General features: G+C 44.4%; 1 protein-coding gene across 2 annotated transcripts; it reads right to left on the bottom strand.

The window, feature by feature from the left end:
* Positions 1 to 6,161: 6,161 nt before the first annotated feature.
* LOC146234297 (1-acyl-sn-glycerol-3-phosphate acyltransferase gamma-like) lies at positions 6,162 to 22,998 on the bottom strand. 2 transcript variants are annotated; one of them, XM_084689255.1, is made up of 10 exons: positions 22,514 to 22,994; positions 14,204 to 14,261; positions 13,770 to 14,023; positions 13,371 to 13,540; positions 13,017 to 13,178; positions 11,667 to 11,820; positions 11,407 to 11,509; positions 10,731 to 10,806; positions 10,375 to 10,573; positions 6,162 to 9,214 (listed from the first exon to the last, which is right to left on the bottom strand). In XM_084689255.1, the coding sequence occupies exons 3-10, from the start codon at positions 13,945 to 13,947 to the stop codon at positions 9,123 to 9,125; spliced, it is 1,134 nt and encodes a 377-aa protein (XP_084545381.1). In that variant the 5' UTR covers positions 13,948 to 14,023; positions 14,204 to 14,261; positions 22,514 to 22,994; the 3' UTR covers positions 6,162 to 9,122. The 2 variants fall into 2 exon arrangements, with proteins under 2 accessions (XP_084545381.1, XP_084545380.1); XM_084689254.1 differs by lacking the exon at positions 6,162 to 9,214 and having other exon boundaries at positions 10,241 to 10,573; positions 22,514 to 22,998.
* Between the last annotated feature and the right edge of the window lie 4,264 nt (positions 22,999 to 27,262).

The raw sequence follows: 27,262 nt of genomic DNA on the forward strand, positions 1-27,262 counted from the left end.
GTTGGCCACTTCAACAAGGCCAAGGACTCTCACTGACTTTAATCACAAGCTGCACAATGACACCCTGCACATTGCAATTTGCACTATTGTATCGTTCTCTTGCACTATCTGTTTTTTTAGGTTAGATTGTAAATTATGACTACTTATATTTTATTTTATTCCCCTTAGTATTAGCTAGACCCCCCTTAGTATTAGCTAGACTTTGCTCCTTTTGTATAGTTAGTCCACGTATTTAAGTTTCAATGTTCCTACATGCTTAATGTATGTACCTCCCTGCCAAAGTAAATTCCTTGTTTGTGCAAACATTCATGGCGAATGAAATCCCTTCTGATTCTTCTGATCTGATCATTACCCTACGTTCACACTGCAGCGACGCAAATCGCTTGCCTTCGGCAAGCACAAACCATTGTTATCTCACATATATATTATTTATTATTATTGTTTATTTTCGCGCCCCTAAGGCTCAGTCAATATTTGGACTACATAGACAACGTTCCTGACGTCACTAACGTCACGAAATATCGCGTGACTACCTGTAACAGAACATTAGTTTAGCAGCTCTTTAACTTCTGGGAGATAGCTAGGCTAACTGCTTTACTGCAAGGGAGCTGCAGAAACACCACAAGCAAAGAGGCCAGGGTGATAACTATTTACTCATTTTACTTTGTGATATGAAACACAATTGTGAAGTGTAATGTACAATATAAGCTGATATAAGGAAGTAGTTATATCTACTTTCGGAAACAGTAGTCTACTATTTCACTGAAGCATTAGCATCATTACATTAGCCTCTGTTGCCCGGGCAACACATATTACAGCGGTCTATGATGCATCTGTTTTCAATCGTTAAAACAAACATTCCTCACAAATAAATTTTCGTTGTACGATTTATTTTAACTAGTGCTGTCAAACTATTAAAATATTTAATTGCGATTAATCGCATTAATGTCATAGTTAACTCGCGATTAATCACAATTAATCGCACATTTTTATCTATTCTAAATGTCCCTGATTTATTTTTGTCCCAATCTTTTTTCAAATTTTAATGCTCTTATCAACATAGAAAAGTGGTTCGGATTGCTTTGTGCAAATATTTTTTTTATTGAAAACAACATTGCAATCGCCTGGCTTTGACGAGGGGGCAGAGAATTCGCATCAGCTGTGTGCTTGGCCATCAAGTGGTATTTCAGACTGGACGTGCTGCGATGATAGCTCAGTTTACAACGACAAAACACACAGATCACTGGTCTTGTCAATAGAACCATTTGGCAACTTTTTAAAAGCAAACTTTCCATTCAGAATCTTATTGGCATCCATTTCGGCATCTCGCGCTCGTCATCAACTCAAAACGTAACGTTAGCCTACTACCAGAGAATGTCTAATATCCGTAAACGGGCTCTGCTACTACTCTTTAGCCAGCTCGCAAGCCAAACGAGTGTTTGGCGTGCCTGTTGTTTTGTTTCCGGTCTAGCTAGATCCGGTGTGGTGTTGTAGTTTTTCTAACGTCGGTAGTTGTTGCAACAGCATGTGAAAAAAACTACAAATTTTGCTAGGCCAAAAAGAGCGTTAATCGCGCGATAAAATAATTGACGCCGTTAATTTGGGTTTGCGTCAACGCCGTTAATAACGCGTTAAACTGACAGCACTAATTTTAACATTAGATTACAAGTTAACGATTTGCTGGTGAAATTATCATTACCTGCGGTTTCAAACCAATGTAGCTCACTGCAACTCTGTAGCCTAGTCCTACATCATAGAAACATCCTCATATACCATGTATTGGTTATCGTCCAATGACAGTGCCAACCTCCTGTCCCTAACAGTAGACCAATCCTTTGTATTGTGCTTTAATCTATTGCTTTGTGCCTGGTTAAAATACCAGACTGCTCTTTACTACTAACCGCTGAACTACTGTTAGAACTGTACTTTTCTTGCCCCAATAGTATTGTATACATAATCCTTGTACTACATGCATTATTTCCATGTCGCTTCGAATAAAAGAGCAAATGAACAGAATGTAAAATGTAGTACATTTAAAGCTGCCCTCGGTATTATAGTGAAATATAATCAACTAAGAAACGCCACCTCAAATTTGTTCCTCAAACTCAAGTTTGATTGACACAAAATCTGCCAAGGAGGAAAGCTCGCCAAAAGCTCGCTATTAGCTGAAAAAAGGTTGTTGGTACATACTGTAACTTGACTGGAAAGTAGCTGGCCACTCCACACTGACATTCCACTGGCACTTAGCTGTCTGTTATTTTTTACAGGATTATTTTTTACTTATTGTACCAGTAATCACATTTCACATTTACGGTTCACAATCTCCTGAGGCCTGTTTGTGAGAAATGTAACTGTTCTATTTTCTCCAAACTTCTTCTGCAGCAGCCCCTACAATGCCCCCAGTGGCAACCCTCAACGGAGCCAGACCCAGCCACGGCTCCAACCACAGCCCCAAGCGCTACAGCTCCAACCCTCAGCCAGGACACTGTCCTCCTCCACTCATCCCTTCGCTCTGCACTCCAGGTCCTGCTGCATCTCTCCATTCCTCCTCATCAAGCTGTGCTCGTGGTGCACTTCCAGTCTGCTCTGAAGAGACGTTCCACTCCATCTCTGAGAGAGGAGAGAGAGAGAGGGAGAGAGAGAGGGAGAGGGAGAGAGTAAGAAATAAAAGAGAGACAGAGAGAATGAGAAGCAGACAGAGATACTAACAAATGCCTCACAACATTTACAGGTTTAGTCCATTAGTAAAACCTACAGACTATAGATGCGAGCAACAGATCTTCAAACACTGGTTCTTACTCACTGAGATTTGTGATATCAGTCTGGCCAGCAGGCGTTTTTCTCCCCAGTCTGGACAGGTCCTCCTTCGTGTGCGTCAGCAGGCTCCATCCCTCTACTCTGGAGCCGGTACTCTTCCAGCTGTCGACTCAGTTCTGACACTTCATTCTCCATTCCGACACACCTTGACTCGCTCTCTAGATACCATTCCTGAAGCTCAGCAGTGGTGCCCCAGTCTTGTTCTGCCTCCTCTCTCCTCTTTTTCAGCTGTTCTACCTGCTCTTGAAGCTTTCTGATTTCAACACCATGCTCTCTCTCAATCTTTTCCAGAGCCACATCTTTTTCTTTGCACGACTGCATGAGAGCCTCAATCTCTTGCTCATACTCAAACTTTCTTTCATCATCTTCTTGCTCCCTCAATTTGTTTATCTGCCTCAAGTCTGTGACCATGTAATCTTTCTCTGTGCATCTCTCATTCACATCTGCCACTATCCCCTCTTTCTCCTTGAGCATCAGTTTAAGCTGGATGTTCTCCTTTTCAACCTTATCCAACCCTCTACTGATTTCCTCTGACCTTTGAACCAACTTCCTGTTACTCTCCTAGAACTCCCACAGTGTGCTCACCAAACGTCCGCCCTCGTTTTCCACCACACTTTGATCATCTGCAGCAGCTCCCTAACCTGGGAGCCCTCAGCCAGACCTGTGTTCTCCAACACCTGGTACCTGTTCCCACTCCAGTCCACCAGCCAGCACAGGCCAGGCCACCTCTTTATGTGCTGTGATGTGGCAAACCTACAAAAGAAACATTCGCAACTCATTTGAAAAACAGGCTACACATGTTTCTGAACATGTGTAACAAGTATATGTTAGGACGGCAGGGGTGGGGTGGCAGTGTTAAATAAAACATTAAATCTCTGTAAGACAGATTTTTACCTTGGAGCAGAGATCTCAGTGTGTCTCTCCTCCTCTGCATCTTCACTCTTCTTTGCTCTGCTCTCTCCTCCTCCACTCTCTTCCTCACCTCTGCGGCTCTGTGAATGCTCTCCTTCATGGTGAAATAACCTTCTCCACCCTCTTCAATATCTCCAGCTACCATCCAGTCAATCTTCTCAAAGAGCTCTTTTACATGAGTGACATCATCGCCAGTTGGGTCCAGGACTTGGTACCTGTGTCCACACCTCTCCACCATTTCACTGAGGTACTGGTGTCTGGCTATATACTCCTCCACTGAAACTCCTGTGAGTTTCTCATGACCGGTCAACACCACCATCATGCTCCTCCAGAGTTCCTGGTTCAGCAGCTCCAAGGGGTCCTCCAGTGTACACTCCTTGCCCCTGCAGGACTTTAGTGGGACAACCATGAGGAAGGCATGGGGCCCAGGCTGACACAGGGACAAGCTGTCTGCCACGTTCCTGTCCACCAGAGACCAGTCATCCATGCGTACTGGAGCCACCTCTGGGGGGTGCTGACCACAGTGACACTGCGGCCGTCTGCGTGGACGCACTGTCTCCTGACACACATGTCCACCTGCCTGCAAGGGGTCGAACAGCTTCCTGTCCAGAAGAATATTTCCTGTCAGGCTCTTCTTCAGCCAGTCTCTTCCCAGCAGGAGTAACCTCAGCTCTGGAGGGCTTCCTTTCACTGCAGATATTAATATGACAGAACATATTATGCTAATAATAATAATGTACATAATATGTCATATAAAAAAAATAAAAACATCTAAATCATAATTGACTAAGGATATTTAATATTCCAAATCAATTAACAGAAATACCCTGATGGAACCTCTTGAAAACACAAATTCTATCTTCGCTTTGCTCGGCTGGCCATGAGAAGTACTCACTTCTGGAAGTACTCACTCTGTTCCTGATTTAAATACCTCTGAAGTACTCACTGTGTTCTGAAGTCTTTCCTTTATATTCTGTCCCAGAACATAGAGGAGCTGGCACCAGCATTGTATGGAAATGACTGTGTGTTCTGTGTCACTGTGAACGTTTCTATCGTTTAGACCCTCATCTTGTGTTGACTCTCTGCTGACAACAGAACAGTTCAACCGAGTGAAAAGACACACCAGAGAAGGTTTCCACTCATGATACCACTTGCTGATAGAGCAGAGGTAAAACATTTACCAGTTATGCCAGTACATCTCAAACGTGTTGTGTCAGCCGCCCATTGAAAATATAATTCATATTTAGCCCCACCCCTCCAATCTTTTGGATTACAATTGTAGAGTTTTCAATAGCAAATCATACCTCTTTCCTTATATCCAGCCAGCCTCTGCAATTGCTCAACACATGTAGGCCTATTAGTGAGTGTTAAATGATTTAATTCATTTTGTGATTTTACAGACTACTTTAGTACAACTTCCTTCTTGTGAACACATTTTTAAAATATTTTTAAAAAATTGCAACAATAGACATCCTTTTTCTGCTTCCTCAGAATGTTTAAATATTTGTTTTAATTCAAAGAGAAAGCCGCAGCTGTTCCATAGCCAGTCTCTAAAAGAAATCCCTGAGTCAGAATTAACTCGGTGTAACATGTGCAACAGTGCACACCATGCAAAAAATAAATACATCTACAGTCCTTCTGCATTCATTACAAAGTTATTAAAAAAATTAATCACACATGAAGCGCTCATTCTCTGTATGGTTCTTCGGCCAAACATCTTTAGTGTTGCTGTAGTTGAATTTCAAGCTGAAAAAAGTAGAGGCCCAGTTTGCTATTCAGTGTGCATCAAACTGTTGGACAATTATTCTACAGGATGGTGAATAAGCCATCTTGTCTCCTGTTCCTGTGTGACTTCACCACTTAAAACGCTCTTGTCGCTGGTAGAACGGATGCATCATTATTCATTCAGTTGTTGTAAAAGAAACAGCTCATAACCATCTCTATCTACTCTATGTACAGTCGAGTATAATGTCACATTGTCATTGACATTATGTACATATGGACACTTGAATACAGTCCACCAGACAGCAGAGCTCTCCTGTGGTGCCCTGGCAGTGTCCTGGTGTCTGGTCTAGCTGCTCCAGTCCGCCAGACAGCAGATGGGTGTTGGATGGGCGGTAATGTGGTACACCAGTGCGCAGAGAAGATGGAGGTCATATGCACCTGGTTAGTGGATGGAGATGTCTTCTGACTACAACAAGCTGCTACGTGAGGATGCACTTAAGGGAGTATGTGGGTCCCTATGGTACTGAAGAGGAAACAAGTACAGAAGTACACACTAGCACCTCAGAGGCCATCGTAATAAACTTGCTTACAGTACTTTAAACAGCTTTTTACACCTTGTAATTTGAAAGGAGATCCTGTTTCACAATCCACATTCAGAGACAGCATTGAGAAATCCAGACAAATAAACAAAATCTAAGAATAAAGAATAGGTGTGATTAAATCCTTTAATGTTCGTAATTGTTTAATTGAAGAAACAACAGATACAAATACTTAGAAAAAAGACAAATGAATAAGAGCTGATTCAAGAGGTGCCACTTTAAGTGAAATAACTTTACAGCCAAAAAAGGTCAGATTGCAGTGCTTTTCTTCTACTGTTAATTCATTCTTCAATTTCAGAACTCATAACAAAAAATATAAGATTACTAGTTAGAGGATTTGTTCCCTTATTCCATTTAAAACCTCCAGTGTAAGAAAAAACGTTTAAATCATGTTGAAACTTTATTTTGACCTTTTGTCCCTTCTAGAATATTTACATCTTACGTACATCAGAACAAGCTCCTACACGGCCAGAGGAGCGTCACCAGAGCATGATGGGATACTAGGAACCATGGACGTGGACCATCTCTCTCTCAAACTTTACCCATGTGTCAAGGTCCTAACCGTGAGTTGAATTAATTAATGAATGAGACGGAGCTCCTGGCATCAGGCTCAGCGCCTTTCGGGCAGCAACTGAGGGTGTCTTGAGGAGGAGAAGGGGGAGCTGTCTCAGCTAAACCTCAGAGCAGATCTGAATCATGGGGCCTTTCACCCTTCAAGTCTTCAGCCTTACAACAAGCTAAGTCATCCACTAACCCTAAGAAACATGAGTTTTACAGTAAGCTACAGAATGTAAATACTGTGGAGTGTTTGGTGTTGGGGGCTCAGAAAGCATCTAAATGTCCACGCAAAAACAAATCAATGAAGCTGCACTCTCAGTCTGTTAAGGCTTGCATGAGTCTGTCCTGGTTGAAAAAACATTTAAAGTCTAAAGAGATGAGTAGGGCTTACAGAGGAACATACAACATGGTGAATATGACAATAAAACAAAGGATGTCATCCCAAACCCAGGTACAGATGAGGACATCTTTCGTTACGTACTGTCACAGCATCGAACAGCTGTGCCAGTAAAGACAACATGACATACATTTGCCCCTTCTATGCAGTTGCTACCAAGTGGAGTTGCTACGATAGCAGAGTAACCTAACCCTCGGCCATATGAAGGGATGGATAGAGAAAAGGAACAAACATAATTGAGTTAACCCCCATGTTAACCCAAACCAGAACCAATCCGCTGTAAATAATCACAAATCTATAAAACAAAAACAGTTATAAACTGTAAGAGGTTTCAAGAGTAGGTGCTATTGCAGTGTCTATGCCTAAGTGCCAGTAGCACACACCTCCAAAGTAACATCGGCCAAATCCTCAGAAACAGTAAACTCCCACCCTCCTAAGCAGCTTTTGCAAAGTAATGTAACATTTTCAGCTATGAAGGATGATCAGGCTACAGTAGTGAACAGGAGGCATTGTAATTTATAAACATCCTACTGCTCCCGCCACCCCACAAACATGTCGGCAACTTCACCCACTGTGGCGCATGATTACAGCCCTACACTAAGCAAACTCCATTACCCACAATACTCTATTCTAAGTCAAACCTAGGTAGAGGAAATAGAGGACAGGAGTGATGGGGTGAGAAGGAGAGGAGTTTTAGGGGGGGATGGGCGGGGGGAGGATCTGTCAGCCTAGCATAAGCAAACTTGAATTAAGGCAAAGTAAAACAATACTACAATCTAGAGCTGGACATCAAACGCTATGACAGGACTCTAGGAGAGCAGCGGTTGCGTGCAGTCTACTCAGTGAGCTGAAACCGCTTGACAATTCCTTTGTCCAGCTCTGCATTCACTCAGTTTGTACTGCATTTAAAATGATGGAGCGGGGGAGGTTGGGGTGACTTCTCTGGTCAAGGTTACAATGGGTCATTCAGCAAAGACGAACCCGAGCAGGCTGGCCATCCAATGCACTCTGACAATGTGTGTAAGCTTCTATGGGTGTGAGAATATCGTAGAACTTAGATCCAAGCACCAGCGGAGAGAGATGAGCTGAGCGTGAAGGCTAGGCTAAAGTGGGATGTGGAGTGGGTGGGAGTATGGGAACCCCCGAAAGGAACTACGCCTGTCGTGAGACCTTTGTATTCAGAGCCCTTGTTGCATCACGGAAACCAAACCTGTGGAGCACCTGGCTCTGCTTGCTAAACGTGGCTTCATTGCAAATGCGTGCCTGGTCCTTAACAGTCACCCTTCATCTAGTCATGTGAACACAGCCAGCATCAGATAGGAGACGGAACAGGGTCCCCTCAAAACACCTTCCATTACAAGGTTAGATAGCAGGGGAGCTTGCTCGTACAGGCTCCTAGCAGGAGTGCTAGTTTGTGGATTGTTTGGGTTTGTGTTAAGAGTGTAGGGGTGGAACTTTAGGAAACATCATGTAATGTTACAGGAACAATGAAGTTACATCTGCACTGCAAATCAAAAAAAAAAGCCCTAAGTAAGAGAGGAGGTAAGCTTCTCATGGGCTTGGTCTCCAGAGGAATCGTCTCGGCCGTAGTTGGCTGGATGAACAGAGCAGGTGACAGGAGGTGGAGTGGGGGCACCTTAAAAAGAGGAAGTGGGCTTCTTGCGCTGCATTGGAGCAAGCTGATTGGCTGTTCAGGTGACCTGAGTGGGTTCAGGGGTTGGTGGGTGGACGGGGAAGTGGGGGTCAGGGAGATGAGAGAAGATTGAGAGCCGGGGAGAAAACCATGGTCCTAACATGAGAACAACACCACCCCTGTCAGTGTCTGTCAGCCCTGAAGCTCTCTCCTACTCCTCAGAGACCCACACTCACAGACCTTCTGTTCTCACGTCTCTCCCTCCAGTCATCTCTCGCTCACTCTTTCCTTCTCTCTCCATTCATTCATTCTCTCTCCCTCTCTTTCATACAATATCTCTCACTCTGGTCTGTTGGTTAAATCTCGTCAACCCCCCCCCCCCCACTCAGCCTTGTGGCTGGCAGAGCATGGAGGATGGCTTAAAGTGGGGAGGGGGGGTTGCACGGCAAACAAGGAGGGGTGGGGGGGGTGTTGGGGGCCTCTAGTTTTCTTTCTTGGCCTCCTGGTCGCCGTAGCTGGAGCCTGTCTTCTTCACCTCGGTCACACCAATCAGGCGGCGGATGGCTACAGAGGCTGCGGGGGACCAAACAGAACAAACAGTGAGACGGACAAGGCTTCCCACCCAGGCAGGCCTTCTGGAGGGTCATATGAAAACAGATTTCTTACACCTGCCCAGGGACCCGTTCTTCGTACGTCGCTAACTCAGTTAGCTGAATTTGAATATGATAACGGATTTGTCATGATCTTGGATTTTTCTGTTCTTCGACGCTCATTCTGGACTTGCCGTCATAGCAACAAGTCAGTTATCTTAAACCTGCTCGGGAGCAGGCTCATTTGATGTAAACAAGATTTGATTGCGGCTTTATAAGCAGAGGTGATACAGGAAGTCTGTCACAGCCATGTCTTGTCTGTTTTTACGACAACAACCTGTCGCAAAAGGTGCAAGGATAATTAGCAGAATTTAACATGAACCCGAATTAATCGTGCATTGCGTGATAAACCGATCCTTTAGCACAGTGCGATAGGCTATACCTTTTGAGAGATATTGGTTCTCTCAAGAGGGTGTCATTTACATTAATTTGTTGGAACCACGTTAAATGATGTGCCAATAAAGATGATAAAGTAATTAGGAAAATACAAAAACATAAAGGCCTAGCCTACTGTAATAAGCAATAAAACATCTAACATGGTCACAACTATACATTTAAATGTGTCTGCTACTTTTTCACCAGCCCTCTTTCCTGGATTTTGCAGACTTTGAAGTATTCCCTGGCGTTCTGACTCGATCTTCAAATTTGGAGTAACCTTCGAGAGCAAGCTCTTGCTCCGTTTGGCTCTGTTGCAGAAAACAACGGGGTTCTTTTTGGCCATGGTGAGCAGCCAATAGCGGCGTTGCTGATCAAAGTTTATACTATCGATACATACCACCTTTTAAACCAATGCATTAACACGCAATTATCATGGTTAGCAAGATGATGTCATCTTGGATGTGTCATTTAATCTTGGAATAAGCGATATACAAAGAACGGACTCCTGGACAATACATATCAGCAGTTTCTGTCACTAAATCAGGGGGAAAAGTGCCCAGGTCAGCTGCAAAGTGAAGTAAAATTTCCCAGAAGGAAGACAATTAGCAATTTATTTTTCCAGGTTGCAGGGAGGGTGGAAGTAGATGAGACTGGGAAGGGGTGTGCGTAGGCAGCTGAAAGAACCCGTAGGCCGCATGTACCCACCTACGATGAGGAAAAGGAGAAAGCCGATTATGAGGAGTGGCGAGCCGCTGACCGCCACACCGCAGGCAAAGTTGATGAGGGGCGAGAGTAGCAACGTGGCCCAGAAAAGGAAGTTGAGCAGCGTCCACGGACGGCGAGGGGTGGTGACTGTGGGGCCTGGGAAACAGCCCTCCTTATGGTAGTGCTCCTGCAGTGCATCCTGGGAAGGAGGGAGGGAAGCACACACACACATTAGTAGAGGATTTCCACAGAAACACTAGTCTCAGCCTATACACATTGAAAAAAACACAACCTAATTCAGATCCCCACAGGGAATTTGTAGATTTAGAATCTTTAAAGAAGGTTCCTGGTCTCACCTTCTCCTGGTAGAGCTTGTGAAGCCAGCTAGCACACTCCTTCTCATCCGAGGGGATCTCCTCCACAGGGAAGCGCCTGTTGGCCGAGGGAGAAAACGTAAGCTCCATGCAGGGTTGTATGGGGGAGAAGCTGCTACAACATGGTCTGACCACCTGGGGGCAGGCGCTGACTCATATTAGCATCTGGCCTATTTAACCCTTGTGTTCTCCTCGGGTCATTCTGACCCATCATTCATTGTGACCCACCGTCGTTTGCGACAACTTTACCGCATACAAAAACAAAGTGAAGCATTTTCTTTTAACCGTTGGGCTGTCTCAGACCCCCCACATTGCGAAGGTTAAAAGAAAAAAACATTTATTTGCTTTTGTATAGGGTAAAATTGGGTAAACACAACGATGGTTCGTTATGAACCTTTTGGTCATGTGACAAGCCCAGCAGTCAAGACCAGTTATAATCTCAATGCTGTAAAGTGATGGGCAGCCTTCCAGCCAGGTTGAGGAAGGTCCGCTCGCTCTCTCGCTCATTGTTCAGGTCCAACAAGCTTTGGAGAGATGCCAAGAGGTTCCTAACACGTGACTCGGGGACCTGTCTCAGCTCTTCCATCAGCCTGGCGATGCCATCCCAGTGAACCCACCTGGCACTGTCCCAGTGAACGAGCTGTGTTTGGGAACCCACCTGACACTCATGTCTGCCCTGTACTTCTTGCCGTTGACAATGCCCAGCAGAGTAGGGTTCTTCTTGTCTTTGAAGTTCAGGGTCACATCGTACACGGCCGTTACTGAAACAGGGGGATGAGACAGAGAGGATGAGAGGAGAGAAAGAGATCTAATCAGACTAGTTATAGAACAGCTTACGTGTGAGACGGATAGAGGGCATGTTTATTTGTGCTAGTTTGAGTGTGTGTGAGAGCGCGTGTGTAAGCATGTCTCCCTCACCAGTGCCCTTCAGGCAGGACAGGGTGGTGGTGAAACCCTTGGTTCTGGGTAGGAGGTGGTACTTGAGTTTAGGCAGGCCTTTGCTCTCTGCCACTTGCATACTGATCTGGTGCTTCTTCTCTGTGAAGCGGGTCCCTTCACAGTACAGCAGGAACTAGACAGGAGGAGAAGGTGGTGAACTTTTAGATAAGGACACAAACATGCACAGAACACACATAGAAACACACACAGGGAAAGACACAGGGCTGGGGTGACCTTTTTCCTGTAGTACCATCCTCCTTCACAGCTTTTCTAGGTTGAATACAAATCAGGTGGGCATGCTGCAACCTTACACTAGATAGAACTATTTTCACATCAAAACGCCTTCCCATCCTGACACAGCCCTTTGCCAACGAATCCTCTCATGGTTGATTATTATTTTCGGTTGTAAGTTAACCCAGGCCAGTGTTTAGGAGGTGTCTTGTTCAGTGACTGGAGTTTGCATCAGCAGGCTTATCAGATCAGACTTCTAGATGGTTCTAAATCTCACCCAGGCCTGTAAAGCCTCACGTGGAGAGGAAACGTCTGGTGGGGGCACAGCATGTGCCTCTCAACTGCATTAGCTATGCCATTAGGACCATGGCCGACGTCACACTGATCTACATTCATCCTGGAGACAGGACGCCACCTACAGCCAAGGCCAGAACTACACAAAAGTACCAGGAGTTCGGACCCCCAAAAAATAAAAAAGTCTCTCAATATCAAAATATCACAGACCTATGATTTATCTCTGTGGTTGGACTTCACTAAAACTCGGTTATGGGCCACAGAATCAACACCGGCTGCCACACACAAAACTATTTAGGCTAAAACACGCAGCGTATTCGTTCAGCTGCATTTCCTTTCTTGTCAATCACACGTCTCTCTCACATACACACACACAGTCACAACGTCAGCACACGTTAGGCGTATGTGGTTAGACAAGTGGGTCCCCCTTTGTCCTTTTGATGAGCAGTCTCAGGAGCCCTAGCTACTTACCCGGCGTCAGGGAGCCAACCAGTTAAATAGTTATCTAGCACTAGCGTTGCTACCTGCATATGCAGAAATTGTTTGTTTGTTGTTGTTGATTCTGTAAAGGTGTGAATCATTTTGGATTAAAATAATAAAGTTCTGTGTAACGAATTATTAACAAAGGAATTATTTTGAAGTCCCCCCTGTCCCGTCCCCCGGTCTGACATGAAACAAACCCCACCCCCCGCCACAAATGCTTTCTAATCTGTGGGAAACACTGACTTTGAATTATGAAATGGCTCGCAGGTGGACAAGTAGTTAAGTTCAACAAGGAGTACACACACCAAGGGCCATACCTACCCACATAAACTCAGGGTAATCTTTGAGTCTGTTGAGTGCGCTGAAGATGGTGTCCCTGTCATCCTCCCACTTCCTCTTGCAGAAAACAATCTCCAGGAAATACCAGGTCCAACCAATCAGTGGCACCTTCAGCAGCTCGTGTTTGGCCAGCACCTTGGAACTCTGGGTAAACAAAACAACTGCGGCTTAATAAACAACAAGAGGGCATGAGATACAGACAGCCTTGCTTTTCATTTCTGCAGATTTACACAAAGGGACAGTCAGAAAGAGAGAATGAGTGAGTTGAGCGAGGCGAGTGAGGTGAGTGAAACAGAAACAGGGAGCAGGGAAGGGAGAGGGAGTGAGGACACTCACCCCCAGCACTCCATGTCGTTCACACATTGTCCAGCCACACAGGAAGTCGATCTCGTAGTTGTGGTTGAGGATGACAATGACATGCTCCTTGCCAAACCTGTCCACCGTGGCCTGGTCTGTGTAGAGGGTGCACTCTGTCCCTGACCACCACTCCAGCAGCATCACCAGCTCTGCAGAACGACAACCACACAGACAAACTATCACATGCTAGCAGACGTAGGACCAACATACTGTAAGAGTTACACACACACCCCACCCTCAACACTACATACACCACTCAAAAAGGCAGACATCACACCCCATCAAGCAGACATGGGAGCAACATGATGCTAGTTACACAAACTATAAGCACACACACACACACACACACACACACACAGGAGGAAAGCAGTGACTCACGGCTCCAGAGAGAGTAGGAGAGCCGACAGTTGATCCTGCGGTACAGCTGTTTGTTAAAGGGCCAGAGCAGGCAGGTGCACAGCTGGATGAAGTTGATGATGAGGCCGCTGACCACGAACACAAAGCCCATGAGCAGCTGCAGGACGAACAGGGTCTTGATATAGCCCATCAGCCCCATGTCTGTCAGGAGCCTGGAGAGCCCAGCTAGGCTCCACTCTACACACACACACACACACACACACACTACGACCGACCTGGGGGTAGGAAGGATGGAGGGAGAGGGCATTAAAAGAGAAGGAGAGCTAAGATGGGTGTGTTGTTGTGAAACAATGGCGGCAGGATGAAGGTGGATGTGAAAAGGACACCAAAAAGGTTGCGGCCGGGGTTCTGCAGAACGTGTGGGATTCGGGAGAGCACGAGTCTTGGTTCCTTACCACGGTGAGTTCCTTTTACAAGCCCCGCTTGCACGGCCCCTCGCTCAGTATCACAGACCTGGAAGGGGGGTGGGGGGGGGGGGGTGGGGTGGGGGGTAGTTGAAGCAAAGAAACATGACTTGATTATCTGATGACAACAGTGAGCATTCTCCTCTCTGGCTTAGCAGAGACCAGAGAAGAACACAGGCCAATTCACTCCTCCTCCCCTCCAACCCAGTCTTCCCCACCCTAACCTAGCAGACCAGAGAAGCACGGAAAGGTCATCCACGAACTCATCCTAGACGGAGTGTCGAGCGTCCTGAAACAGAACCAGTGGTTGAGACTTCTTGAGTGCCACAGCTACCGAGCATCAGACCAGAACTGCACACTTCCTTCTGTCTAAACAGAAGTGAGTTAAATTAATGACAGAGCATGGAAGAAAAGGAGTGAGAGACGACTGTGCATCTCCACGACATAAGTCATCCAGACCGCTGAGTCAAAGCCCTCAAACTGACACTGCACGCTCACAAAGAGACCCCCTCCTGAGGGAACCCCTCCATCACAGTCACCACCATCACTTAGCGTTCCTATCAACTGCATTCACACCCAACCATCAAGCAACATGAACATCACTGGTTGATCTTCCCTGTTGGCCACGTTCCTCCACCTTCCCTGCTGTCTCCTAACTATCATCTCTAGGGTGACGAGTCTCTGATGTGGATCCTCTGCTGACGTCTGGCGTTGCCTTACAGCTGAGGGAACTCGGAGCTCCTATGAGAGGAGAAGTCAGCGTTCTGTTCTCGCAGAACCACCCTGCTCCCACGATGTGGTCCAATAGCAGGCTTGCCAGAGACAGGCAGGAGACAGAGAAAACGTCATGCAGTGTCTGAGTGTGACAGGGTGTGTGCGTGTTGCTGCCTAGAGTCCTTTGACCCACATGGACAGCGTTACAAAAGCTGACCAGATGACTGTCTTACTCAGACGGGACATTCCAACAATGTCTTGTCTTGTGCATCTTGGAGAGGTCACAACCATGCGTGTGTTGGGGGGTGGGATGTCTGTTGGGTTGTGTAGACGTGTGTGCTTAGCTGCGAACGTCACAGAAGAGAGCCTGAGGGTCCAACCACGACTTCCCAGCTGTGCACCAACGTTGCAAAACACAGGGGCCAATCAGATCACCTGGATCGAGAGATAAGCCCAACCTTCAGAGAAGCCTTTTCTTCAACAAGACTCAACCATCCACAGGATAGATAAGACCAACTGTGGCCTCTCTGGTCAAGGACAAACAGACGAGCAGAGAGTGATGGCTTCCTATCCCTCACAATCTGGCCTGGTCAGCAGGAAGAGAACACTTCACCCTTTCCAGCCTGGTTGAGAGTCTGTTTAGAGATAACTGTGGCACTCCAGATTCCTTGGAATCCCGCAGCCCTTCTCTAACCTTTGCCCTACATACAAGTTAGTCAAGGACTGGCTTCATATCTTCCTGCACTCTTTTGCAATCACTCGGGCCCTTCCCCCAAAACGTACTCAATATCAAAGAAACCTGCATTGGCTTGCAATAAGAAACGAGTACAATCTCGTGCCTAGAGAATTAGCCAATCAACTTTGCTGTTTCAGACCACATACTTCAAGATACACATTGTGAGAGTGGAGCTTAGTTGCTACAAGCCCATAGTGAAAAGTGCATTCATTGAAACTAGATGAACAGATTTACCAGTGTGTGCGTCTGAGGGAGAAAGAATGAAAGTGTGCGCGAGAAAGAAAAGTAAGAGAAAGAGTGTGTACATGTGTGTACCCGTATCCTCCCAGAGTGATTGCAGCTTCTCCAGGGATGCCTCCTGCTGTGGGACACCCTAACAACCTCTCTCCCCTCTCTCTCTTCCCCCCCCCCCCCTCCCTCCTATTACTAATTAACTCACCCTCCCATTCCAGTCTTGCTTCAGTTCTTACAGTTTGATTAAATGATCCTTTTAGGGGTTCAATAATCAACTAATAGCTACCTATACACACCCAAGATTGACCAGTCAGGTGAAGGTTCAAGCTCTTTGGTCTGTTTAGACCCAACATTAACATTATGTTTAAAGAGCCAAACAAGGAAGTTGCAACCATGACATGCTCAATGGCCAACAGATCAATTTTATTTCCCAAGACTAGGGATGGGCGTGGTTAATCGAATATCCGGATATCCTAAAGTTAGTTAGTATTCGAATACTTTTTTCGAATACTTATGAGCATAGTTTGATAAAAAAAAAGGTTTTATTGAAAAGCCATCGCGTCATGTTGTGAAAGTTGTGACGTTAGAAAATGATGAAAACCATCAAAAAAGGTAGGCTACGCCTGCGTTCTGCTACGAGTCTCCTTTCATTTCATTTGGCGCTACAAGAAGCATAGTGTCCTGGCTAAGCAGTACCACGCAACAACCTCAGTTCCTGCGGTCTTTTCTACGCCGGCCTGCTCGTAAATCGACTCCGTACTAGCCTCTCCCCTGAGCATGTTTACATGCTAATTCTCCTGAATAAAAATGCGTATGGCTAATGCAGTTGTGGCTTATTTATTTTCTTACCAGTAGCCATGTAGAGCTAGCGTTGTCGGCTGTTTATGTTCGCAATGTGTGGTGGCGCACCGTATCCTATAGGATTCCGGTTCCAAGTTAATATCCAAGTTAATATGCAATATTTCTCCGTGTGTCTTTCGTTTTTATGGAGGATAGCCTACCCAATGTGTTTAATTTAGTCCAATGTAGCCTACTTTTTATTTCACATAATAATAGGCTAATCGCTTTTCCGCCAAACTTAGAGCCTACGTCTGAAGACGCAGCGTTTTTTCAAGTTCATTGTCTTTTCGTCATGTTAATAAATTTATTTTTCATTTGTTTTCTTTATTCAACCCTTATTTAATTTAATAGTTTAACAGTCCCAATTATTGCCAGAATGTGTGGTGGTTCATGTGTTTACTGTATGCTTTGCGTCACGTCAGGCTAATTACATAACGGAACCACATTAATAAAATAGATTATCCGGATATTCGAAAATAATTTCGGATACTATTCGAATAGTGAAATCAGTTCAAATCTCCATCCCTACCCAAGACCCCACGATAAAAAAAATAAAAGGTGTGCATGTGCATTTGTGCAGTCAGTGAAGTGGAGGTTGGAAGAAAATAATCAATTTCTTTAATGAACACTTGAATCACGTGGGAGCCTGGAAAAAAATAACTTCCCACCAAAAAAGAGAATAATGGTCCGACTACCCATGGTATCCAGATGTGAGACATTGTATCAGGTTCAGAGTAAGTGCTGTGTTGTACAAGATAACTTTTAAACTGCTGTATCTTAAAACTGTAAGAGAACGTGTGTGTGTGTGTGTGTGTGTGTGTGTGTGTGTGCGCGCGCGCGCACAGTGCTCCGCCTCCACCTAAGGGCCAAAATGGGGTGAACAAAGTGCAAACTCATTCCATCTGTCAAGTGCTCAGATTGCCCAACATCACAGCCAAAACAAAGCTGCAAAGCCAGTAAGCACCTCACTTGATCCTTGGCCCCCCAAACTCATTGCATATTCAGAGGTCATGCCACACACTCAGTCGCATGACTTATTTCTCAATCAAGTTCATCACTTTCCCTCACCAGCCTCTCCAGGCTTCAGAGGCACATTTCTCAAAAAGCAACGTGAGAACAAAGGGTGTTTCTTTATTGCACCTGTGAGACTCTCCAAAGTCTCAGAGCATCACATATTGTCATGACAAAGCTAACTTCTGTGGGGATTATTGTAAGCAAAGGGCCGGTTGTGGAAACAAGTACCTGGATGCAGAGAGAGCGAAAGGCTGCCCGTGGCACAGTTCAGCTCGAAGGCCGGATTAGACACTGGGTTAAAGCAGCTTACAAGAGACAACAGCTGTCTCTTCTCTATGGCATATCAGGAGGAAGTTCACAGGTGTTGGATTGAGCCTTGCAATTTCCAAGCCAACACAACAATCCCTAACAAAGACCAGCTCTATGTCTGGTCTGCAAAAGCAAAAAATAAATATACTACACTCAATTCCATTTGTAACTAAATAAGACCAAAAGAGACTGACTGGACAATCAATTTGCTAAATGCAGACTCATGACATTTATTTATTAGCTCCAGAACTCATCAGCCATCCAGAGCCAGAAACTTTCGAGAGCCATCAGTACCCACCTGACCTGTGTCCATAACCCACCTCCCTACCCCCAGGTTTGTTCTTACCAGTAGACGTAGTAGGCCATGGCCATGACCACCAACGCCCCACAGATCCCAGTGAAGATCATCACCGCGCTTTGATTCAGCATCTTGGCTTTATCAAGTGTTCCAACCGAAACCACACAAAATATAAAACTTAAATCAAAGAGGTGTGGGGAGGACAACGGTTCGTCACAGCTTGTCCTGCTGAGCAGCCATTATAATCCCACTGAAGGAACTGGGGGAGATTTCGATGATGCCAGCAAGAACACAACCAGATCTCACTGGTGAAGGAGGAGTGTCCACCAGAACTGTCCGGTCAGCGCACAGCAGATTGGGATCCCCAGATGTCCCAGTTCTCGAAAAGTCCCAGAGACCCAGAGAAGTCAGATGAAGAAGACCCCAGAAATTACACTTTCGCCTATCCACTCCACTCCAAGTCAGATGCACATGGGAATGAGGTAATGAGTGCTACATAGACAAGAGACTCGCCTCAGGAAGGCAGGTAGGAAATCATGTACATGTAGGCAGTATCTTACATGCCTGCCCCAGCTCTAATCTGCTGTGGATTAGATTAGCGCTGATTAGTGAGCTACAGGCACCCTGGATAAGTCACTTCCTATTTTTATCAAGGTAATGAAGAGGACCAGTCCCTCCTGGAAAAGGGTGGAGTTACCATGGCGGAGTTGCTAAGCAAAAAGTTGTCCATGTCTTGGTCCTGGCCATTGGCCACCTCTTTGTGTCATTCAAATGAAGGCAGGAGCGATGACCTCAAAGCTAGGCTAAATGGTTTACTTGGCTAATCTGCAGGGGTTCTCTCTTCCATTAGTCCATCCCTTGTTGTGCTTTGTTTTTCTCCTCAGTTGAGGACGCCGGATAGGTAAAACAGAGCTTTGATTTCATGCAACCACAACACCAATTAAACAACCAACCACAAAAAAAAAATATATCCTTAACATAGCAGAGTGCAAGAATAGTGCAAAAAACTTGTAGTAGTTATGCTCACAGAACCTTCGGTTGGAAGACCAGAGTAAAAAAATGGCTCAAATAGAAGGAAAGCACCCAAAATAAACTTGTCAGGCTAACACTAATGTGAAGCTAAAGGTCAATGGTCCTTAACCAGAGAACAACCCTACAGCATCCCCGTTAGGCCTAAAAGCTCAATCTGGGAGGAGATGAGAATCCAATGTGATGGTTGGACAACGAAGGTCATTCACATTCCAAGGATGAACCATCCTACAAGCAGTGGTAACAATGCTCGTACCAGCATACATAGTCTGCTAACAGCCATAGCCTGATTGCCCGATTGTTCATTGAGCAGGTCAATGAGTTTGCATAACTCAGCAGAGAGATTCATCCATCCATTGCCTTTACCAAAACACACTAATGGGATGGGCTTAGTTAGCTTATAGTTCTGCAGTTAGCCTCTCTGCTACTGCAGGCTCCCTGTGGACCCCTGGTGAAGCCCTGGTTCTGAAGGCTGAGATGACAGATACTGCTCAAGGATCCAGAGGCACTACTCACTGCCGTCAGCAGAAAGGGAATGCTGGTGGAGGAAGAGAATGGGACAGAAAGGGATGTTGAAGAAGCCAGGCCTGTATAGGTTGGAAACCCTTATACAGCTCTTTAACAAGGAGGGAGCATTTAAATATGCCGACATAGCTATGCTGTGGTGATAACGGCTCTATGTGCACCAAGCTGATATTTCAAAGCTTTTCAAAAAGACTGAGCGCTGAACAAGATGCAGGAGGAGCCTTGAAATAAGCCTTATATCTGTCACAGTCAGACCTAAATCTGTGTGTGCGCAAAACCAAGAGTATTGTGAATAGCCCTTACATATAAAGCATGCTGTGCACAAGTTCAGAAGTAGCCTGAATCCAATAGCTCACTAAACAATTATGAACTTAACAGATAAGAGTGCTGCTTGGTATTACAGTGTTGCGTTACTGCATTAAAAGGAAATTCTAGGAAATTCATGTCTACAATTCGTAGATAGCAAGGAGGAGAGCCCTATGAACCTCCACAGCAGAAAGCCAGTGTTTCACATGGTTCATCGGTGGGGGTGAAAACAGCATGCACTTCACGCTAGGCACCCTATGCTTCTCCTCTCCAGTGCTGCTGGTGTGGGCAAGGCAAACCCTGTTGCCAGGTGCGTGGGGCCCTTACGGGCCTACTGTTTGTTGCATAAACAGTGAGAAGCTCTCACTTTCACCCTGCTTTCCAATTCCTCTCCAAGGACAGTGCAGCAGCAATGACATCCCCCAACACTCACCTCCAGAAGATAATGGGATCACAATGTCCACAATCTAGCCCTTCTAAGCCCCTCAATCACCAGATCTTAGCATGATGCTACAGTTCTATAGATACCGTGCTGCCGTCTCTGTACTTCTACGCAGACCTATTATAGTACTGACCATCACAGGCACAGACCTGGCCGGGATTCATTCCTGTAAAGCACCTTAGGATTGTTTAATCGCAATAACAACAATTTATCAACACACTACCAGAAATTATAAATATATCAATTTTAATAGACATTTGTATCTGTTGTATGAGTTTAGGAAGAAGAAAAACTTTTCCATGCTGAAACATGGGTCTCATTGGGCTTTTTTCCAGATAGCACACAAGACCATACACAGCATCGGGTGGGCAGCTCTATAAACAGTTGTTCACTAAGACAGCACAGATCTCTAATACTGACATGGGGTTAAACTGGTGAATAATATGACTACAATTATTATTTTGTTGATGACAGGTTCAGTGAGTTTAAAAGGATAAGGGTCAGGCCATGCTCAAGTACCATAAACACTTACTCTAACCACATTTGCCTGGTCCATCAGTCAGAGTTCGCTTTCAAATCTTTAACTTCCATGCTTCGCAGAAACATGCTGGTTTCCCCCAATATTGAGGCATTTTCTCCAAGACCATAGGCCTCAGCAATGACTTGAATAGTATGATGGATTTACCGACCACACCCGTTCAGCCCCTATAGAAAGCTAGTGACAGATAGCTAGTGCTGGTAACCTCGGCCTTTCTTAATCGCTTGGAAACTAAAAACATTGCAGACAATTCTGGAACGAGATTCAGATTTGTTCTAAGGTCACAGACGTGAAAAGTGTATTTTTCACTTCCATGTAATGCCAAGACTCGTTTTCAAATGTTATAATAACATCCAACTTTAACGAATTTAAATATGATATTCTAAAGAACTTACATTTACTAATATTTAATTGAACTGAAGTAACCCCAAAATGGTATGACACGTTACGCATGCGGACTGCGCTAGAAACGGGGGACACGCTGTGTCATAAGCATAGCTAACTGCTCGCTGGCTGGCTGGCTAGCTACCAATGCCCCTGCCTTGGCTAAACTAGCAACAATTCTAAGGATGCAAATAGTATTTCATATTACATACGCATTATGAACAGTTGGTGTAGCTTACTAGTTATTCGTTTTCTGAAGTGCAATATCCCTGTTGTGGCTACGCTGTTGCCTAGTATTGTTACGGGGTTAAGAATTTAAGCAACGAACTACTGTGAACTGACATACTAGTGACAGTGAGCCACTTAAGACAGGTGCATGTATTCATAAATGATGACTATGAAATGAACATCAACATTCTTAGCTAGGAAGGTAGCCAACTTTCTGAAAAAGTTACGAAGCAGTCAGCAATTAAAGCACGCTTGTTTAACTGGCTATAAAGCCCTGCAATGTTCCAAGAATAACACAGAGCGGTGGGCTGATGATTGGCTCTAAATATTTTTTGGTGTGGAACCCACTGTCGTTGAATGACCATTCATGTGTTGTCATAAATTAATGCCACTGACATTATTGTAGATTTCACTCGCTCGAGTCTAGATAAAGTTAGTTGAATAACGTTAGTTACCAAGCTCCGCGCAGTCAACATTTGTGTGTGTTATTTAGGGCTGTGTGAATGAGGTATATTTAGCTGATACAGTACATAGCAAGACAGCTAACTTGTGCCAACCACGTCACATGTATTATTTATTGCTTAGTTAGATGGCTCTAGCTATTTGCACTCCCATAGTACTTACTGTTCAAATAGAGCAAATGACCAACTCCCAGCTAACTAGTTAGCTAGCTGGCTAACGCTAGTAGCGTACGTTACTGCTACCTGATTTTCAGCAGGGACGGTGATGGGTCTCCTGACGTCTTGCAGTCTTTGCAGATGGTATCTTCGTTATTGAAAATATTTTAAATCTAATGGGTATCCACTGCTTGTAATTGGCTAAAGGGGCCAATTATTATCTCCAATTCAGTTTAAGTATGCTATTGTTTGTCGATAAAGCCATCGAGCAAATCGGGCAAGAGAAGACATCCAACTTCCGGTTCGGCCCCTTTTCACTGTTAGTTACGAACAGTGAAACGCAGTTAATAATTGGGTCTGCTTTAGCAAGTCACCACAACATATATTTTCTCATATTGCTACTGTACATTTTTTATATATATTATTATTTCCCTCTTAACATTTTGGGGTTAGGGTTTGTGCATGTATACACAGTGTTGGTGTCAAAATCTTCCGTCTTGGTCCCAAAAACGTTGCTTGCTGTATTGAGTGGAAGGTTCCGTTGCCCAATTTATCATTAAGTTTCTCTGAAGAAAAGTGAATCAACTAGCTAGCCACAGTCACTAACGTCAATAATTAACGTCACAAACCCGCGCACAATTACCTAATTTGTTGTAGAACTTATTGGAGATTGTTATCTATCTAACGCCTAGGACACACTGGCAGCGAAGCGCCCCGAAGCGCTACGATCGGTTACGAATAGCTCAAGTCCGTTCACTTCACAGACGCGCATTTCTTCGCGCCGGTCATCAAGCCTTTCACCTTCTCTGAGCTTTATTTTTCACATTTGACATAACTATTGAATAGGCTTTATTTAGGCAACTTGCAGCTCCAACAGCCATCGCAACAGCATATCTTTGCCGTAGGCTAGTCTTTGTAATATAGGCTACGTGCTATGGGTCATACAACTCCATGTAGGCCTATGTTACTCAACTTCGATGAACTTGGCGTTGTCAATCTTCCCAAATGTCTCCGCTTGTTTGTGATGTAAGGTGTTGTCAAGACAGGTCGAAAACGACAGCCTTCTGATCCAGATAAGCTGTCCTGAAAACGGACCAAAGGTTCACATGCCTATAGCCTACAAAAGACAAAATGTATTTTGAGCTATGTATGTTCTCACCATCAAATCCTTTTTTTAAATAGGAAATGTTACTTTTATTGTATAAGTCAATGAAATAAATGAAAAAATAAAACAATAATCCCCCACCTACCATGGGCTATTCTGTTTTCAGACCTGTCCAACCTATAGGCCTATACATACACATGTATTGACATTAAATGCATGCTATGAAATGTACATAATGCTGGGGTAAAAGGCAAGAAACGTATGTGGGGGGAGAGCATTTCATGGCAGGCCTTGTTTTCCGTTTGATGTAAATGAAATGCACCCGCTGTTAATTCTAACTAGATGTCACATGCCTGAAACTTACTCTGGTTACTAATCCCCTCAGTGTGCATTAAGAATCATTTGATGCTGGGATATACATATCAGATAATAGGGGGGGGTGCATTTCATGGCAGGGTTGTATTCCTTCTTGTCACAAAATGCATCCCCTGCTAACTCTGACTAGGAAAGTGTTACATGCCTGAAACTTACTCTGGTTACTTATACTAGTCCTCTCAATGAACAGTAGGAATTTGATGCTGGGATTTACAGAACAGACAATATACGGGGGTACATTCACATTTATTCATTTAGCAGACCCTCTTATCCAGAGCGACAGTAAGTAGAGGGACATTACCCCCGAGGCAAGTAGGGTGAAGTGCCTTGCCCAAGGACACAACGTCATTTGGCACTGCGGGGAATCGATCCGGCAACCTTCTGATTATTAGCCCGTCTCCCTCACCGCTCAGCCATCTGACTGCATTTCATGGCAGGATTGTTGTATTCCTTCTTGCCACGAAATTCACCCCCTGCTAGTTTAACGTGTGTTCTGTCGTATATAGCCTATTTAACCTGCCGCTGGGTTGGAAATGAGAGTGTAGGCCTATCACTTGGGTGACCAGATTTGAGTTTGTGAAAAAGAGGACCTCAGTCCTCCTCATATAGGCTATTAAAGCAATAATGATAACAAAGGCGGCTGCTCAGTGTTGCCAGATTGGAAATGGTGAAGTATGGTACCAAAGGCTCAAAATGATCGTATTTGGAGGATATTATCGTACATCTGGCAACGCTGAGAAGGTGGTCGACCAAGCCCCCACCCCTCGCCCCTCGGCTTGAAGCAACGGCCCCGGTGGATGTAGGTGGTATTGCATTTACGGTTAGGTTTCCGACTCTTCCGGTCGTTTTTATTCTATTAACTCCAGTCAACATTTACAAAACTATCTCCCCCAATAATTTTTTTTCGATTCTCGAACCTGGCTCATGCTGCTAGCTTTTTCATAGAATAATTTTTCCCGATTTTTGCTAAGTTTGAAACCAATCCGGAATGGGTAAACTAGCACCCCATTTATTTGCCTACGTCAATAAAAGTTGCCTGCAAATGTGCTTGCGGATACTAACAGGGCACGAGCACAATAGTTTACATTGGCCGATAGCCGATTTACATTGAGCTGAATGAGCCGTAGACTTATATTGAATGAGCACAGGGAGAAATGGCTTGAGTTGCCTGCCTTGTTGTAGCAAGTTTAGCAAATCTTTGTCACACATACATGAAATGTTGTTAATATAGTTTATTCCCGTTATTTTAAAACACATTTGATTTTTCGTAAAAACGTTCATGACATGATGGCAAATATATTATGTTAAGCGCGAGCCGATTGTTGACATATCTATCTGGAGCAAAGACGAAGATTAATACTTTAACTGTTAACCACAATAGGAAATTATATATATTTAAATAATGTTAGTCTTGCCTTCAGAAGCTTTTGTTAAACACACCCATTATTCTTTTTTTGATCGTGTCATCAAGAAAGACTGCTTTTGTGGGACAATGAAGGTCCTCAGTGACTTTCACCCCCACTTACATCTGATGGAAACGTTTTGTAGCCTATATGGTTCTATGAATATGCCCCTTTCAAAGGCAAATGTTCAATAAAGTATATTTTAGACACACTTCTCGAGCTTTTATTTATTACATTATTAACACGCCTTGTTAGATCACGTTATATCCATTAATAGACGTTTGGTTTTCTAGGTTGAACATATAAAACACAGGTCACATTTCAACACTGATGTGAAATTGAAGGCAGTGTGAATTTCGTGGCCTTTCGTTTCAATATAAAGTTGACAGTAAGCTATGGTAAGTCTGCATTATGGAAGATTTCGGTTACCAAAATAACTATTAAGCTTTCTTTGCCTGGCGAGAACAATGACGGAACTTTTCATGTTAACAGTTTATTTCAACCGATACAATGCGTTGGAAATCATACTCATCTCACGAAGAAAAAAAGCAACATATGTGATGAGTTCCATCTAGAATAGTAGGCTACTATATTTAGCCCTAAAGCCTATTTCTAAAATATAGGAATACTATACAGTGACAGAATACATTTCCGTTAAGTTTGCATCATGTGTCTGATTCTTATCAGACTTGTACCCCATTCTGCCCATAGATTCTGCAACTGCAATGCCTTAGCTCACACGCTCGTAACCATATAAATCTATGCTCGCGACTGGTTGACAGCTAGTTGCAAGCGTCTCGGAGCTAGAGAAAAAAAGAGCCACTGTTTAAAGGTGACATGACATGCTGTTTTTGGATGCTTTTATATAGGCCTTAGTTGTCCCCTAATACTGTATCTGAAGTCTCTTTCCCGAAATTCAGCCATGGTGCGGAATTGTAGCCACTACAAGTAGTTCCACAATCAGCTTTCCTCAGAACGCGCTGTTTCTGTGTCTGTAGCTTTAAATGCTAATGAGGAGGAGAGGGGCGGCAACATGCGCTAATGTTTACAGGATGTATCGCAATGACTCGTTGCCCTCGTTGCTGTAAAATGCCTCGAATTTAGCCATTCTCATCTGATCACTCTGGTTTGCAGAGGTGCACACTCAGTCATTTCAATGTGGAGAAAGGCGGATATCGCGAGCCATAACACCAACAGCAGAACGGTTATCCAAATAACAAAGAAGTGTACAACACTCGCGTTACAGCGTTTGTATTCACACACACTTGATGCCATTTATCTTTACGATAGCAACAGTAACTCAGCTGTTAGCTGCAGAGCTAATGTTACAGCCACATTCTAAGGGTAGCAAGCTAGGTAACCATATACAGTAAAGAAACCAAATGATATAGTGTTAGTTAACTTACTTGTCCAAGGTTTGTAGCTTGACCAAGGAGATTTAGTGATGATCCAGAATTTAATTTCACCAAGGCCAGCTTTGAGTTGGCTCAAGTTGAGGAAATGTTTGGAGCAGACATACAACACTTTGGGAAGTTGTGTCGGCGCATTTCCAGTGAAAATACAATTAAGATATGGGTTGTGCAGAGGCTCGGATGAAGGAACAGAAAAAAATATGTGTGCTTGCATTTGTATATCCAAGCACTGAGCAACTGTTATGCTTCGTTTGTTTGCTCGCCATGATGTCTCTCTCCAGGAAAAAACGATATCGCACTTGCCCTTGCACGGTGGTAGCTCAGTTTCTCATGGGCGGGCTAGATGATCTGGTCTGGCAAAGCAGAGAGAGGGGAGGTAACCTTCCCCCTATCTACGTCACTATGGGGAGATTTTCAAACAGCGCAATTGAGCCTTCATTTTGTCAAAGGCGGAGAAGAACATGCAGGGCTTGGTTTACACTTATCGAAAATTCTAGCCACTGGGGGACCAAAGGCAGGCTAGGGGAACTCATATTAATGT

Source organism: Hypomesus nipponensis, chromosome 23 (assembly GCF_054491055.1).
Source record: "Hypomesus nipponensis isolate SF chromosome 23, ASM5449105v1, whole genome shotgun sequence".
Classification (NCBI taxonomy): Eukaryota; Metazoa; Chordata; class Actinopteri; order Osmeriformes; family Osmeridae; genus Hypomesus; species Hypomesus nipponensis.